General features: G+C 39.8%; 1 protein-coding gene and 1 long non-coding RNA gene across 11 annotated transcripts in view; one reads left to right on the plus strand and one right to left on the minus strand.

Moving 5' to 3' along the window:
• The window catches only part of LOC140530919 (uncharacterized), a 949813-nt gene that overhangs the window by 863282 nt on the left and 70363 nt on the right, over positions 1-16168 (plus strand). The gene's annotated exons all lie outside the window — the stretch shown is intronic.
• LOC140530913 (A-kinase anchor protein 9-like) overlaps positions 2321-16168 on the minus strand; it is a 78576-nt gene continuing 64728 nt past the window's right edge. For 2 of the 7 annotated variants that reach the window (XR_011976141.1, XR_011976144.1), the window contains 7 exons: positions 11577-11786; positions 10565-10603; positions 9091-9326; positions 7535-7654; positions 6933-7046; positions 4967-5023; positions 2321-2509 (listed from right to left, as the gene is read on the minus strand). Coding sequence is in view for 3 of the 7 variants with exons in the window: in XM_072650046.1 (XP_072506147.1) it covers positions 4976-5023; positions 7535-7654; positions 9091-9326; positions 10565-10603; positions 11577-11786 (653 nt within the window). In the remaining 4 variants the exon portion in view is untranslated. The remainder of the gene's footprint in view (positions 2510-4966; positions 5024-6932; positions 7047-7534; positions 7655-9090; positions 9327-10564; positions 10604-11576; positions 11787-16168) is intronic. The other 5 variants (XR_011976143.1, XR_011976142.1, XM_072650046.1 and 2 more) reach the window with 5 other exon arrangements.

The following is a 16168-nucleotide window of genomic DNA, read 5'->3' on the forward strand; positions in this document are numbered from 1 at the left end:
GGGCTGGAGATATAAATACCAAGGGAAAAAATGTCCTTGCCCTGAAGGAGCTTATAATCTAATGAGGGAAAATAACACTCAAAAGGAAATGAAAAAAGCAAGGGAGAGAGGGAAGGAAGGGAAAGTACCCAGCACAGAAGCATGCTGGATAAGTCCAAAGGAATGCAGTCAGATGGTGAATGAATTTATAAGGGGAATGGGAAATTTTCTGCAAGTCAAGGGGTAGGAGAACCAAATATGATTGGGAACGCTTAGAATAAAGGATTCCCTTCCAGATTTCAATTTGTGATCCTATATTTGATTGTTAAATACTACTGCGTAAAAATAAGCATTTGCTTATTAGAGCCCACAAGCAAGATGATAAATTAAGGGTAAAGCTATTCATTAGACCATGTGATCTGTTCATTAGAGCATTATGCCTCTTAATTGGCCAAATTTTGGCAGACATCTGTCATTTGCCAGAGGCTCGTGACCAGGCAAAGGCTTGTGACTGTTACCCATCACAACCGAACACGTTTCAAGGTGCCAGCCCTAAAATTTGACATTTCACAGTACAGGACAGCGGTCTGTGACTGCTGGCATGACTTCTTTGGACACAAATGACAACCGAAGTGCATTGTCCCAAGATCTCCTTCCTTGATGCTGTAGACTTTGGGTTTCCACATGCTACCCTTTTCCCTTCTTCTTCATCAAATGATCAATCAACAAGTATTCATTAAGTACCTATTATATGCCATGCACTGTTCTAGGCAGTAGGGATACAAAAACATGAATGAAGCAGTCCCTACTCCCAAGGAACTTACATTTTATCAGAGGAGGCAGATCTGGTCTCTTGTTTTTGGTGCAGACCAGATGAGAGTGGAGTGGAAAGCTCCCCTCAGAACCTCCATTTAAGGAGCACACCCAGGTTGGCCAACTCTTCATTTCCCATCCAACTGTACTTCTTTAGGCTTCATCATCCTCCCATCCTCACCTCAGCTCAGAAACAAGAAAGCAGTACCCAGGATGCCATTCCTGGCTCCCAGAAACTCCCCCTAATGTACCAAACTCATGCTGGATCTCTTCCAGGGACAAGAGGAGAGGAGGGAAAAATGGGGATACTGCTGTTGTCTCTCAGGTCTCTTGTTGAATCCATGGACAGGAGAACCAAGGGGTTGAGCCCTTTTATCATTGAAATTATAGAAGAAATGATACCTCACATTTCTAGAGCTTTACTCTGGTAGGAGTAGCTAACTGCTAATATTATTCTCATTTTGCAGACTAGAAGCTGAGGTTCTTACAAGATGAGCTTGGGCTTATCTAAACTAATCAATGCCAGAAACAGGACTTTGATGTTAGTGGGTGATTCTAAATCTAGTGCTCTTTTCTATAGAAAAAAGAGTGAGAGCCATGGTCTCTCACATGCAGAATATTTGGGGAAAGAAAAAAAAATCAGATTTAGAGCTAGAAGGGACTGTGATGTTCATTTGATCTGATCCACCCATTTTAAAGATGAGGAAACTGAGGTTCATTGAAGAGGAAGTGACTTGCTCATGGTCACATACTAAATGGCATAACTAGAAATATCTAATAGATAGGGGGAATATCTAATAGATATTATCTAATACTGTTTAATAGACAGAGGGAATATTTAATAGATTGCATCTAGTATTTAATAGAGGGAATATCTAGTAGATAGTATCTAATATTGTTTAATAGAGGGAATATCTAATAGATATTATCTAATATTATGTAGTAGAGGGAATGCCTAATACATATTATCTAATATCTAACAGATGCTATCTAATTGTGTGTTCATCCTTCGTTGCCAAAGAAGGCCATGCCATCAGAGAAATAATGACATGACTTGCGCTTGACTTTGTTTTTGAGTGAGGGAGGGCTGTGCAGGTCACCAGCCTCACTTCTCCTCCAGAGCCATCTGAATCCAGTGACCAGATATTCATCAGGATGACTGGAGATGACCCAGGAGAAGGTAATTGGGGTTAAGTGACTTGCCCAAGGTCACACAGCTAGTGAGTGTCAAGTGTCTGAGGTGAGAACTCAGGTCCTCCTGACTCCTGGGCTGGTGCTTTATCCCCTGCACCACCTAGCTGCCCCTATTATCTAATTATGTAGTAGAAGGAATATCTACTAGATATTATCCACTATTATCTAATAGACAAAGGAAAGAACTGGAGTATCCATTAGAGTGAGGGGAAAAAGTCTAGCACATTAAGGGACTCTACGTGAGAACGGTCTGATCTAACCCTAAAGAGAGAACAGAACCTCTCTCCATTTATAAACACCAGGAACAACTTATTAAAACCAGTTTCCCCATAGCTTGTCATTTTACTCCATGTATCTTTTAATCCCTTAGAAAACTTTTAAAAGGTTGTGAGCTTCTTATAGGAACAAGAAGATGGCAGAGAAGATATAAAGCATGTTTTCTCCTTGTTGTGGGCCATGGAGGAGAGGGATCCTGGTTGAAAGCATCATTTGATAATAGCACAGACAAGCCAATCCTTGGGACCTTTAGGGAAAAAAAAGAACTAGGTTAAGGGTGGCATACATAGCATCCAGAAAGTGACAGGTGACAGTCCTGTTGTTTCACCAAGAGGTGGTGTGGCATAGTGGGACTCTTGAGTCAGGAGAGACTAGTCTTCACCAGTAATTACTGGTGTGTGTCCATGGGCAAACCAATTAAGTTTTCTGGGCCTCACTCAGTTTGTAAAATGGGGATAGTAATACCTATCACACACATAGGATTGAGTGAATACCTATAATGGGCTATGAAAGCTTTGAGAGATGTCATTGTAGGGCGTCTTTTCCTAATTTTCCTGTTTGGTGTGGCTATTTTGAGTTGTGTTTTTCACTAAACTCAGGGCCTGAGGTCCCCCCCTTCCCTCCACCCCCATCTAGTCATTTCTCTGCTGTTCAGCTGTTGAAGACACAAATCCACCCCTGGCTTAATTAAGACAGGAAACAACAAGGATGTCAAGGTAAGGGAATGAATCAGTAAAATAAACCCCAACACCCAGACACAAACAGAAATGGTCTTCTACCCTAACAGGGGATTTATGGCCTAATACGCCTTAAATCTCTTTGATTCTCTATCACAGTGGGAAGTCATGGTTTCTTTAGAATTCATTGATCTTGTGGCAAAGCTTAGGGTATGGGGTCATCTATCCCTTATAGTTTCTTGAAAACCTCTCGGGGGGCAATCTGGAGAATGCTGACAGCCTTTCCCTTTGCTTTGGAATCATCAGGTATCAGCTTCAGCTCCCCAGTCCCAGATTCCTTGGTCATGTTCCCTTCAGTCCACTGTTTTGACTGTATGTTTGCTCTTAGACTTTCCTGGATCTGCTCCAGTCCACTCTGCTCTTCTCTTCCCCATTCATACCTTCCTTGCTTATTCAAGTGATTCATTTTTTCATTCTCTCACCTTGTAGACACTCCCCCCAATTGGAATCTTTACCGGTGACATCACCAGGTTGAGGCCAGGCCAGAAATTTTGGGAGATGTTGTCCAGTCAATTTCTCTGAGAGAATGATGCCTTTTCGGATCCAAGCATTGCAGAAAATAAAATTCCAAAGACTGATTGATTGATTGATTGGTTTATGTATTTATTACCCTTTTGCTCTGGTCAGACCACATCTGGAATGCAGTGTTTACTTTTGGGGAGTCACATTTTAGGAAAGATATTGCCTCTCTGGTTAGCAGTCAAAGAACAACCTTAAGGGTGGTGAAGGGCTTTGTGATTGTTCTATATACTTATAGTTGAAAAAAGTGCAGGTATTATTTAGAAAAAAACTTAGGTCAGACAGCATAGCTGTCTGCAAGCATTTGAAGGTTTCTCATGTAGACTTGGTCTACTTGATCCCATAGGGAAGGAAGGAAGGAAGCAAACTAAGCCTTTATTGAGTACCTACTATGTACTGGCACTGTGCTAAGAATTTTACAAACATTCTCTCATTTAATCCCCGCAACAACTTTGAGAGGTAGGTAGATGTTATTCTTAACCTCATTTTACAGATAATAAAACTGAGGCAGACAGAGGTCAATTGACGTTCTCGTGGTTAGATAGATATTAAGTGTCTGAGGCTGGATTTGAATTGAGGTTCTTCCAGACTCCAGGTCCGGGGCTCCATCTACTGGGCCACCTAGCTGCCCTATTAGGGAAGAATTCAGAATAACTAGTGGTAGCTACAGATAACCAGATGGAGGCTATATGGTAGGAAAACTTGCTATCCTTTAGAATTATTCAAAAGTGGAATTGGCTGCCTCAGGAGGTAATAACAATAATAGTATTTATATAAAATTTTAAGATTTTCAAGGCCCTTTATGAATATTATCTCATCTCATCCTCACCAACAACACTGAAAGCGAGGCGCTATCATTATCTCTATTTTATTGGAGAGTAAACAGAGGTTAAGTGACTTGCCCAGGATCACACACGTAGGTTCAGGGTCTATCTTGACTCTGAGCATCTAGTTCCCTGGCAGTGGCTTTTTTCTCATTTGAGGTATTAAAGGGAAGGCTGGAGGATCATTTGTTTGGGCATATTATAAAAGGGGTGAGTTACAACCCAAGGTCCTTTGCCACTCTGAGATTTTGCAGGAAGGAGGAGCAATGGCCCCTGCACATGTGAATAAGCAGAAGGCCCCTGCTAAGGAGAGAAAGGATGAGGTACACCTTTGATCGGTTACCTTGGCCCCCTTCTTCTAACCCTTTACAGGCTTAGCTGCCATCAGTGACTCTGAGTGAGGAGAGACAGGAGGTCCTCTGGTATAGGGGCAGTGGCGCAGGATTCAGAATCCAAGGACCTGGGTTTACTCCTAGCCCTGACACTTAATCCTTATATGATGCTTAGGCTTTTGCAGGTTGGTCTGGGAACCCAGCCACCATTTATAGCATTGTTTTAATGGGAAAGCATCATACAACTTCCAAAGCAGGAGACTTAGAATCTAATTCTTGGAACACAACCCACCTGTGCTCTTCATGTCTTGGAGCTGCTCACCCTCTCTCTTGAGCTCGAGTATCCATCCTGTACAAAGGAAGCAAAGTCTTTTATAAGGACAGACAGGCCCAAATAGTCAGTCTCTTGTAAGATAGGCTGTCTTATTTAAAGTAGGTCATATGTAATGGAACGTGGCATAAAATGGGCCTGTTTTAAATGAGGCGGTCTGTATGACATTCTACATTTTCAATCAACCATGTGTTTAGTTTTGTGTGAAAGCAAAAATTTCAGCCTTATTTTGGATCAAAAATGTCGGCTGCTCAGATAAGGGGTGCAAATATCACCAAGTAAAAAAGAAAAGCAGAAATTGGGCCTTAATTTCTCCTGGTTGCCACTTTTAATAAGGAGCGTGTCAAACACAGAGATTCCAAGGGATGGTGAAGATGGTGTTGTTCACTGAAGTCATGCTTTATTGGATCCTTATTTTTTTTTAATATATGAATGCATTATATCACCCATCAGGATAAGTTAACATGTCCTGTGCCTTTAAAGCTTGGTAGAAAAATAATTTTAATGGCTCCAATAACAAGTCCAGATTAATGCTGGAAAATAGATACTCCAAATTGTCAAATTGCATATGCATTCTTTGGCTCCATTGGAGTCAAGAGTAAATGCTGCTTTTGTACTGAGTTTTCCTGACTGCCAGTGGAAGGACTGTAACACATTTATGAAGAACCAAAATTGGAATGAAGCATGTTACAACAGAACTCCAATTCATTCCTTCTTGCCAATTGGATTGAATTGAAATAATAAATCATTAGTACAATAAAGGAAGACAAGTTGAAAGGGTGTCTGGTTAAAAGCAGGAATAATTTAATTAAAGAGATTTGGGAAAAAAGAAAAAAGAGTTCATAAACAAGCCATTTGTGATCCCAAGTTTCCATTAAAAAGCAACAATGATAAATGTGTTTTTCTTGCTATCTTAGAAGTAGAGGAAATAGAAATAAATGTGTATGTTTAAATGGAAAAAAACCTGAAGAGTTACAGTTGTGAGTTTAACTGCAGTGGGAAAAATAGCTGAAAATCATTCCTTACAAAGGTCATCTCCTTCTGTTGTTCACAGCAGATCCAAGTGCACATGGTACAGTTCTTTGTGGAAGAGAGGATTCATCTTATAAATTAATTACTGCTGTTTGTGAAGAACACAGTGTATTGCAAAGCAAGGCTGAGTAATCCATGATGACCTTTCCTGATAATCAAAGCTGTTGTCAATTAGATGCCACTGATTTTAAGTTCTAAGCACTCCCTGGGCCATCAAAGGCAGCTTACTTTGGGAGATAAGCTAAGGATGAGGTGACTTTTAGGCAGGCCTTCAAACTCTGGAATAGTTTTCCAAAGTGTCAGAGGGTAGCCTACAACTCCATCAGCTGCAGGAGATCTCTGATTTCCTCAAGGCACATGTCCTCCACTCTTTATGCTAATACTCCACAACCTTGTTGGAGCTGCAAGAAGCAGGGCAGTAGAGTGGAATGGAGGATGAACTTTGGAGCCTGGGAAACCTGGGCTGCCATTTTATAGATAAGGAAACAGAGGATCTGAGTGTTCCGTGTTCTTGGCCACAGTGATGAGGTGGCCCTCTATACTCCAGGTCTATTGCTCTTCCCACTCCAACAGATTCCCTGGAGTCAAGAGTTTGAAAGGCTGTCACGGGAAAGATGGCCTCCTGAGTATAGGACTGGAGCAGGAGGTAGAAGTAGCAGAGAGGGAGACAGAGGTTCAATGGAAGGAAAAGCTTTCTAACAGTAAGAGCTATCCCAAAGGGGGATGGGGCCATTTCAGCAGGAATGAGTAAGCAGAGGATGTGTGACCAACGGTCAGCAGGACTATAGAACAACTTTTTGGTACATGAGTTAGACTAGATGACCTCTTGGATTCCTTTCAACTCTTGGGATTCTGTGATACAGTGAGTAATCAGTTTGCCCATAGAAAATCCTACCTCTGACACACGGGGCTGAGTCACCCAAGTGGCCTAGGCAGTTAACTCTTCATGTTGAAGTTTCAGATGAATTGCTGATGCACATTTGGAAAGAGTTTCCCCATTCGGAATTCCCTACGAAACCACACAGTTTTAGTCAAAGAAATGGTCTCCTTATTTGCACATATTTTGAAATCACTGAAGTGCTTAATTCAAGAAAAGTGGAGCACAGAGGTATGTATATTTGACATTTCATTTTAACGAGTGAAAACAAATTTGATTACAAATACAGTAAGTGAGAAGCTGCCTCCCTGTGTCTGCAGCCAAATGTTTATTGAAAATGGAATAAACAAAGCCCCAATGCTGTTAAACGAAACCATGGACAGCACGAGGCAGTGACAACTACGCTGCAGCTCTCCCTATCGCCACAAAGAGATCCAAAGAGAAGATTCCAAATTTCAGTAAGTGCATCAAGGGCATTTGGAAGACACAGAAAACTTTCTACAGAGAAACAATATCAATTTCCCCGTTTTACTTTCTTGTTCTGAAGAATTATTTGTTAGAATAGATTTCTGGCTTTCCCAGCACAGCTGTTTGTTTGGACCCCTGGTCCCAAGCCTTACCTCTCTTGTCTGGTCTTCACTGACAGGCTGGAACTTAGGGGTAGCCTTCAGCTTCTGTTCTAGTTTCTGAATTTCTTGCTGGAACACATCTCTTTCATGTTCTCGATCGAATGCTTGTTTCTAAAATTTGAGTATAAGATTAATAGAAGAAACAGTCATTTAGGTGCTATTTTTCTTTAACATGATTTTAGACAGTCTAGCTTAGGGTACAGTGCTGATTGAACGCGAGGAGCTACAAGAGATGACAGCATGAAGACTTGGCTAGCTCTACAGTTCTTATGATGGTGCACTCAAAGCAATGAAGCTTGACTTACAACTTCAGACAGAGAGATAAAATGAAGTCAAAATGAATGTCAAAAGTATAATGAGTCAATTGAATTCAAATGATGTGAAATGCAGGGAGAAAGAAAATAAGCACGTTATAATAATAACAGCTAATATTTATCGAGTGCTCACTATGTCAGGCACTGTATTAAGATCCTCAAGTGACGTGCCCAGTGTAACACAGCTAGTAAGTATCAAAGGCCAGATTTAAACAAAGGTCTTCCTGGATCCACGCCCAGTGCTCTATCCACTATGCCAACAGCTGCCTCCATAAAGAATACAAAATGTGAAAAAACTTGCTAACTATATTCTTAAAATTTATTTAATTTCCTGCACAAGAGGAACACTATAACATTAACTTGGGATCAACTGCCTGCAAGGTAATAAGAATTCTTTTATAAAGGCATACTGAATAAATGAACATTTCTAATCTGGTAATATGTCAATTCTAAAACACTTAAGTGTTTGGAGTATAGACTAGAAGAGAATTTTGAAACCTTCAGGACAGCCCCCAATACCTCTTTCTTCCTTAAGAAAAATAAAAAAAAATTAAAACCTATATAGTACACAAAGGGCACTATAGGTACATACTTTTATTTTGCCAGACATACACCTGGTTGTGCAAGCATCTACAGGATTTTCCCAAAGTAAAAAAAAAACACAAACCAGCACACGCCTGACTAGGATGTTTTTCATGAAAATCTCCCAGTGGCATGACGTGATGCTGGTGGGGTCACTGGCTACTAAAGGCCTCAGCCCTGGAAGAAGAGTCACTATTTACGTGCCACCACCTGTGCGCTGGACTTTTCTCTGTTCAGCTGCTGGCACCAACGGTACTGCACTGTTCTCAATGCTGAAAACCCTTAGCACTATGAATTGATATAGAAAACATCTGCAGATTTTAAAAGCAGCCATTTTTACACATGTGTGAATGAACTGTCATGAGGTTAAGGTTGGAACCTGGAAGGTTATAACTGTCATTCTACTGGATGCACTGGAAAGAATGCTGGATCTGGAGTGAGAAGCCAGGGGTTCGAATCACAGTTCTGGGTAATCCTACCAGTCATTACAGGTTCCTGGGCCTCATTCTTCTCATTTGTAAAATGGAGTGGTCTATTAATGATGCGATCTCACATTCTCTCCATCTCTAAATCTATGACACTGCCAAGACAAAATCCTCCAGATCTTCAAAAAAAGAAGGCAGATACACCTCCATTTTTCTTCATACTTACATCTAAAAATTTTCGCATTTTCTCCAGCTGCTTCTCCAGGAACTGGTTTTGCTGTCTCAGATCCATCACTTCAGTAGTCTTTTCTTGTTCCAGCTCCTTAAAGCGGCTGACTTGTTCCTCTACCTCTATTTCCAGAGCTTTCACTTGTTTCTGAAGGTCACCACAGACCTTTTCTGCTTGACGCTGAACTTCTAGTTTTTCCCTCGCTAGTCTTCCTGTTTCTTCCAGTAGTTCTGCTAACAAATGAAAAGTCACTGCAGGTTTTGTTACCAAGTTAATGATGGAGCACACCACAATTCTACGTACAGGATTAAACCACATGAAACAGACAGAAAACCTGGATTTTAATTCAAACACACAAAAGAGGCAATGAGCTATGCTTTCTTTTTCTCTTTAAAATATTCAGAATATCTAAACTTACCATGTATCATGCCACCATAGATCATCATTATAAGCATTATAAGCACAAGAGTACTATCACTAAATGGTGATTCTTATGGGGAAAAAAAGCAAAGAAAGTCAAAGTTATATGTTTTTACTATAGGGAAAGGACAAAGTTACCTAATGCAAAAACCATCACTTGATTTACACAAAGTGGTTAATTTGTTCTCAATCCAAAAATCTATTTTTTATATCCATGCATGTCCCTCATTTGAAGAACCAATACTATAAACCTTTATGTAGGACCGCTGAGAAATATAGAAAGAGCAATGATTTGATTACAATGAGATTTTCTATTTTGTCCTTTTTCAGATACCCATTCCTGAATTACCATTCACGTGCAGCAAGGGAGGACTGGCAAGTGTGTATCCAATGCAGAGCTCCTCTGCTGGGAAAAGATGTAAGTCATGCTGGTGCCCAGAGACCAGATCATTGACTGACATCTGTGATATTAATGTGGTCAGTGCTAGGAAGCTGGAGACACTGACCCCCTTTCTTTTATTTCTGCAAACACTACTGATGTTAATAAGGAATATAAATACAAAAAAAAAACCCAGAAAACTTTTGTTCACTACACATCAAAGATTCTTCTGATGCCATCATCTTATATACTACTTAACCAATTCCTCATTTAGACAATTATCATGAATCGATGTTAACAGCACTTGGCAAAAGTAATTAATTGTCTATATTAATTGTATTTGGAAGTTAAGAGACACTAAGTTTTATGAAACTAAGGTAGTCGTAATTACTTAACTACTTAACTTAATTACTTAATAACTTAATTACTGTTCAAAAATGAATACAATAAGATGATGGTGAATATGAATCTCTTGTTAATTTCAAAAAAAGGAATATGCTTTTTAACTGTAAGAAAATTTTTGTTAAAGGAAAAGACTAAGTGTGAAATACAACAGCAAAGTTTCAGAGTTAGAGAAATGGTTAGTTGGAAGTCCAAGAATCATTATTTACTTAATTTTAGGAAGTAAGTCTATCACCCGATTAAAGACAGCTATGTAGTACACAAACACACCTGCTTCTGGTGCTGCATCGACTGCAGCATCTACTAGCCCTAAGAGAAAAGGAAAAGGAAACAAAAGCAGAATAATTTACACACCATCTCTTCTTCAAGTGGGTTAATATAAAAAGGGAAAATGAAGCAAAAGACAAGACTGAAGTTCACTGACATTAGCAGCTTTTCTTGGAAATTCTAAATATTTCTCATTAGTTCACTCAACATTTATTAACCACATACTAGATACAAGGCATCATCAGATTTGTTCTTCAGATGTGAAAAATGCCAACATTACACTTGAAATTTTTCAATACATTAATTTGAGCAACCACAACACCACAAACAGTTCTTCACTGTAGGTCAGAAATTTCAGCATTATTTAAACATTGCTAAGGAAGTTTGTGGGGCCACAAAATTTGTAATTGATTGTAATCTGTTATGTAAAATGGACATGGCTTGAAAGAGACAAAATTGGGAATTCACTGCAAGTAATTCAAATGCCGTACTCACAAAAAACTTACGTTTTCTAAATAATTAGTTTTCACCCTTACCCCTGAACTCTAACTGTAATTATTATTATTAAAAACAGATTAAACTAGGTGGCAACCTGCTTTTAGAAGTCATTAACTTGCTCACTCTGCTCTACTCTACAATCAACTATCTCACCCCTCCAAACTGCTCATCATTTGTCAGGAAGTACTGCTCAGTAACCAACTAATTTTTTTTTTCATTCTCTGCCATTAGAGTATATACTTCTCACAAGTTCTTTCATATTCTGCATTATCAGCAACTTCCACTTGGGGTTAAGTGCATAAAGTTGAAGGAGGAAGTATTCTTTCCTACTGATACCTGGGGAAAAAAATAGCTATATCCCAGCTACTGACTAATAATACCAATAATATGCTCTAACATCTTTAAAGCAAATGTAACGTGCTAAAGCCACCAAAGGGAAAACTGAAGTGAGTCAACTCAAAATGAATGTGCACATAAATACCATATCTCATAAAACAATAGTCCAAATAATACATACCTTGGTGAGCTTGTAGTTTTTCAGCTTTCCATATAGCTATCTCTCTAGAGAAAAGTTTTCTTTCTTCCTCTATTTGCTCTTTTTCTTCTTCTAACTCTTCTAATTTTCTACCTACACAGAACAACTCCTCCGCAAGGTAGTCAATTAGGTTGCCCTTTTCCTCAAATTCACTTTCAAAAAGAGCTTTTTCTTCTTCACCACCAATGATGTCTGGGAAATAAAATTATCAGAAGAACAGGATTGTTTTAGCCTGTGGTTTTATCACTGGATTTTCAAAAGAAGAACTGATGCAGTATCATGACAATTTATAACTTGCCTACATACCATTTCAAATAATACTGAATTGTTTATTAAGAATATCAAAAGCTTATGTCTTGACATGGTAATTAAAGTGCTATTTGGTTTTTTTCTTGGTGCTTAAATGCTATTCTAACTTACAAATGTCCCTCATAATAACAGTTTACTTTCACACACTTTACATGTTGCTTTTTTGGAGACTTAGAAGGACTATATTTACAGGTGGAACAAGGAGGGGGTATGGTCCAATGAAAAGTATACTGGATTGTAAAAAAATGTTTTATGGATGTGTTTTGTTTTTATATTAAGAATAATTGCAGATCACCTTCACTCCATGAGCGGTCTGTTTAACAGAGTGAAACAATTAGGCAAAACTAATAATATGACGATGTCATCTAAAAAGTGCATCACATGCCACATTCCCCATGTGCAGCACCTGCCTCACCTTTTTACTTTTAAAAGTTAACAGAAGTCTAATTTCTCTCCCTTCCATCCAGTATCCCACTGGGGGCAGGGCAGGGGGAAGAAGAAAAACATTTCTTGTAACAAATGTGCACAGACACGCAGAACAGATTCCTTCCTGGTCTATACTGAAATATAAATGCAAATATAGTCTATTACGTATATGTATAGATACGTGTGTGTGTCTCATTATACACCTTAACTCTGTCCTCTCTCTGACATGGAGAGCGTGTTTCATCACTGGTCTTCCAGAATCATGAATGGCCATTAAATTTGTCGTAATTTTCTGTGCTTTTAAACTTGTTTGTTTTTCTACTATTGTTGTTACAGTATAGACTCTTCTCTTGGTTTTGCTCATCTCATTCTCTATCAGATTATGAAGTCGGTATATCCTTTGAGCCAGCTATACTACTGCTAGGTATCTATACCCAAAAGAGAGCAAAGACAAAAAAAGGCACATGCGCGCGCGCGCACGCACGCACACACACACTCTCTCACACATTTATAGCAGCTTTTTTGCGGCAACAAAAAACTGGAAACTAAGAGGTGTTACATAATCGAGCAATGACTGAGTGAGTTGTAATATATGACTGTGATGGAATACTATTGTGAAATAAAGAAACAGATTTCAAAAAAACATGGAGAACCTTAAATGAAGTGATACAGGGTGAAATAAGCAGAAACAGAAGAAAAATTTGTACAATTAGTATCAATATCCTCATATTTTTTGGAAGACTTTGATAACCTACTGAAGAGGCTGGGTCTGTGCTAGGGGATGTGGCCCCAAACTGCATCTCCGCCCCTTTCTCCTGATGTGACTGAGGTCATGTCCCTTGTCTTTTCTGGATCTAATTTCCTTGTAGGGAAAATGGAGGACTTGGACCAGTCTGAAATCTGAGATTTGCAGTTCAGTATCAATATGTGATTAGCAGCTACAATTTATAGATGAGGAAACTGTCCTGCAGCTGTAGGGCTCGAACTGAAGTCCTGACTCCAAGTCATTCATTCACTTGTTCATTTAACCAGGGTTGGTTTTTTTTTAATAAGTTTTCTTAGTGTCTTTTGTTTCTATGCCACAAGCATTCAATCATTTTTAGAAATACCATTCCCTTCTGAAACTCCCAACCTTATGGAACTGAACACTCTTTTATACAAAGAAAAACAGTTAAGCAAAAGCAACTGCTAACCATCGCTACATCTGATAATGTGGGTTTCAATCAGCCCTTGCCTCCCTACCAAGAAGAAGGAAGTATGTTTCATTCTACTCAGAAGTTTTTTTAATAATGCAAAATTAATTCTTCTTTTGGTTTACACTGTGGTAGTCAGTGTACATGTTATCCTTCTTGCTTTCCTTCTCTCATTCTGTATTCCTTCACACACATCTCAGATTACTCAGTTTCTCATGTGTCTAATTTCTTATTGCACAATCCAATGCCACCATATTCAGACTGTAAAGGGCTTTAGACACCAAGCAGAACAATCAACATTCTATCCTAGAGGATTCAGTTTTGTTTTTTTTTTTTTGAGCAGAGATCTATGTTTTGGAAATATAACTCTACCATCTATGGAAGATCAATGGAAGAGAAGAGAGGTGATGAACAGATGTGAGTAAAGAGAAGGCACTGGATGTGAGGATGTGAAGGCTTATCTGGTAAGACCTGTCATCTATGATTTGATAGGAGAGGATAGAGTTACAACCAAAGGTGTTATTTGAATTATTATTCAGTGGGCACAGTAGTACATGAAAAAGTGACCTGATGCAGTATTACAAAATAGCAAAATGAGAAGAATATTTGCACAGTTCCTTGGACAGAAAAGAATTTCAGAGGCAAAAACAACATAGTATATAATAGAAAGAACACCGAATTTAAGAGCCAGAAAGCCCAGGTACAAATTATAGTTTCAATATTTATTGGAAGTGTGACCAAGGTCAAATGACTTTACCTTGCTAAGAATATTTCCACACCTACAAAATAGGGATTAACAATTTATTTATGTATTGTGTGGGAAGAAAGGAAGGAGGAGGGGCAGAGACAGAACCGTATTAATTCCTCTCTCGATATGAAATGTTCCTGGGAAAATGACTATTTTCTCTCTGTGGCCCTTCCCTGTGTCTCTTCTCCACCCATCTATCGATCTCTAATAATGAACATACTGGTAGGGTCGTTCAGTGGTTTGAGAGTCAGAGTGCCTGAGTTCATTCACAGGCAGATACTGGATCTGTCTAGCCCTGGATTATTCATGTTAAACTCTTGGAGTCACAGTTTCCTTGTCTTCAAATGTTGCCAGGCCTAGAGGCCTGTGTGGGCTACCCGAGTCTTCTTACCTCACCTCCGAGGTCTTCGGTTGGCCAAAACCGGATGCTCATATGAGAGAAAGGACGTTCCAGAGTCGAACAAGGGTTGAGCTTTATTTCAGGGTCTCGGTTACAAGTGCAGGGCGGTCTTCCTTAGGAGGAAGAGGGGGAGATTTCCTAAGGAGGCTAAGATCTTAAGGGATTGGAAGTAGAAGTACAAGCGGGGAGAGAGGGGGAGGGGAGAGAGGAAAGAAGAGAAGCGGAGCCTACTGTCCTCTTGGCTCCTCACGTGCTAAGAGAGCTTTCAGGCTTCCTCAATCCTACTTAACCTTCAGCCGCATAGTTTGCTTCTGAATACCATGCTGTTAGATAACAATAGTGTGCCCAGATCCGGGACAATCTCGACGGCGGGGAGATCTCTCTCCCATCACGTTTCTCACGGGAAGAGGCGGAATTACTCGAGATAGCTCGGTTCACCTCGATTCCCAGCCGTTTCCTGGGGGGGTCTCGTGAGAGCTCTAAGATTTAGAAGCTCCCACCTTTACCCGCCCGAGACTGTCCACACGGAATTGAGCTTCCAATCCCAACAAAATGTCAATACTTCAGTGGAGTTTCTGTCACATTAAAGAGGAGCTCCATCCAATGGTTTGGATTGTGCATAGCCTCTAGGGCATCTACCAGCATGCAGGGGCCTTCCTCTGACACTGTAGGCATTGCTGTCCAATGACAGATGCAGCTTTTGCTTCTGTGCCTGTCCTGGTGATGTGTTATAGAATCTTCATGCCCCAAATGCCTCTCTTGTGCTGCCCCTTTGGAGTAACCCGCCATTTTATTTCTTAGCCTGTGATGTTCCATGCTCCACAGCCAAATAGAATCAGCAGAAAAATATGGGTGTTAAAAAGATGGACTTTTGTTTCAAAGAGAACACTGGGAGTTATGGAAAGGAAATCCAATCTACTACTCAATTCTAGGGCCAGTTTACTGTCCAACTGCAACATATGACCTAGCCATATGTCCTTCAGGACTACCTCTCTGAGCTGTGCGTCCAACTGTATAAAAGAGCCAGACAAGAGTACTACATTTATTTGCTTTGTCCTGATTGGACAGTGAGTCAGCCTGAAGACCTTCTCTGGGTAGACTTGGTCTCATCCAGTTACTTATTCTTCACATAGCACACTAGGAGCCAAAAATGGTGACTCCACTCTCACTAAAAGAGAAATTAGTTTGTTAGAGATATCTTGACAGATCTTTCCATTTATTGTCATTGTCCTCCTGGTTTCATCTTTGACGATTCTTGAGATAACTGTGGAATGATCCACAAAATTTTACAAACGAGCTTATCCTAACTGGTCTAGGTCTTGCCCACCCTATTTCTCCATGTGTTAAGAAGATCAACTCTTTGTTGGCTTTAAGCTCTTTAGATTCCTCACTGTGGCAACTGATTTATACTGGTTAAGCTTCCTTGGAAAATTGTGAAAACACCTAAAAAAGGACCTGCTCTCTCTCCACATAGAGGAGATCATATCAGACAAGTGTC

This window comes from Notamacropus eugenii, chromosome 3 (assembly GCF_028372415.1).
Source record: "Notamacropus eugenii isolate mMacEug1 chromosome 3, mMacEug1.pri_v2, whole genome shotgun sequence".
NCBI classification, from domain to species: Eukaryota; Metazoa; Chordata; class Mammalia; order Diprotodontia; family Macropodidae; genus Notamacropus; species Notamacropus eugenii.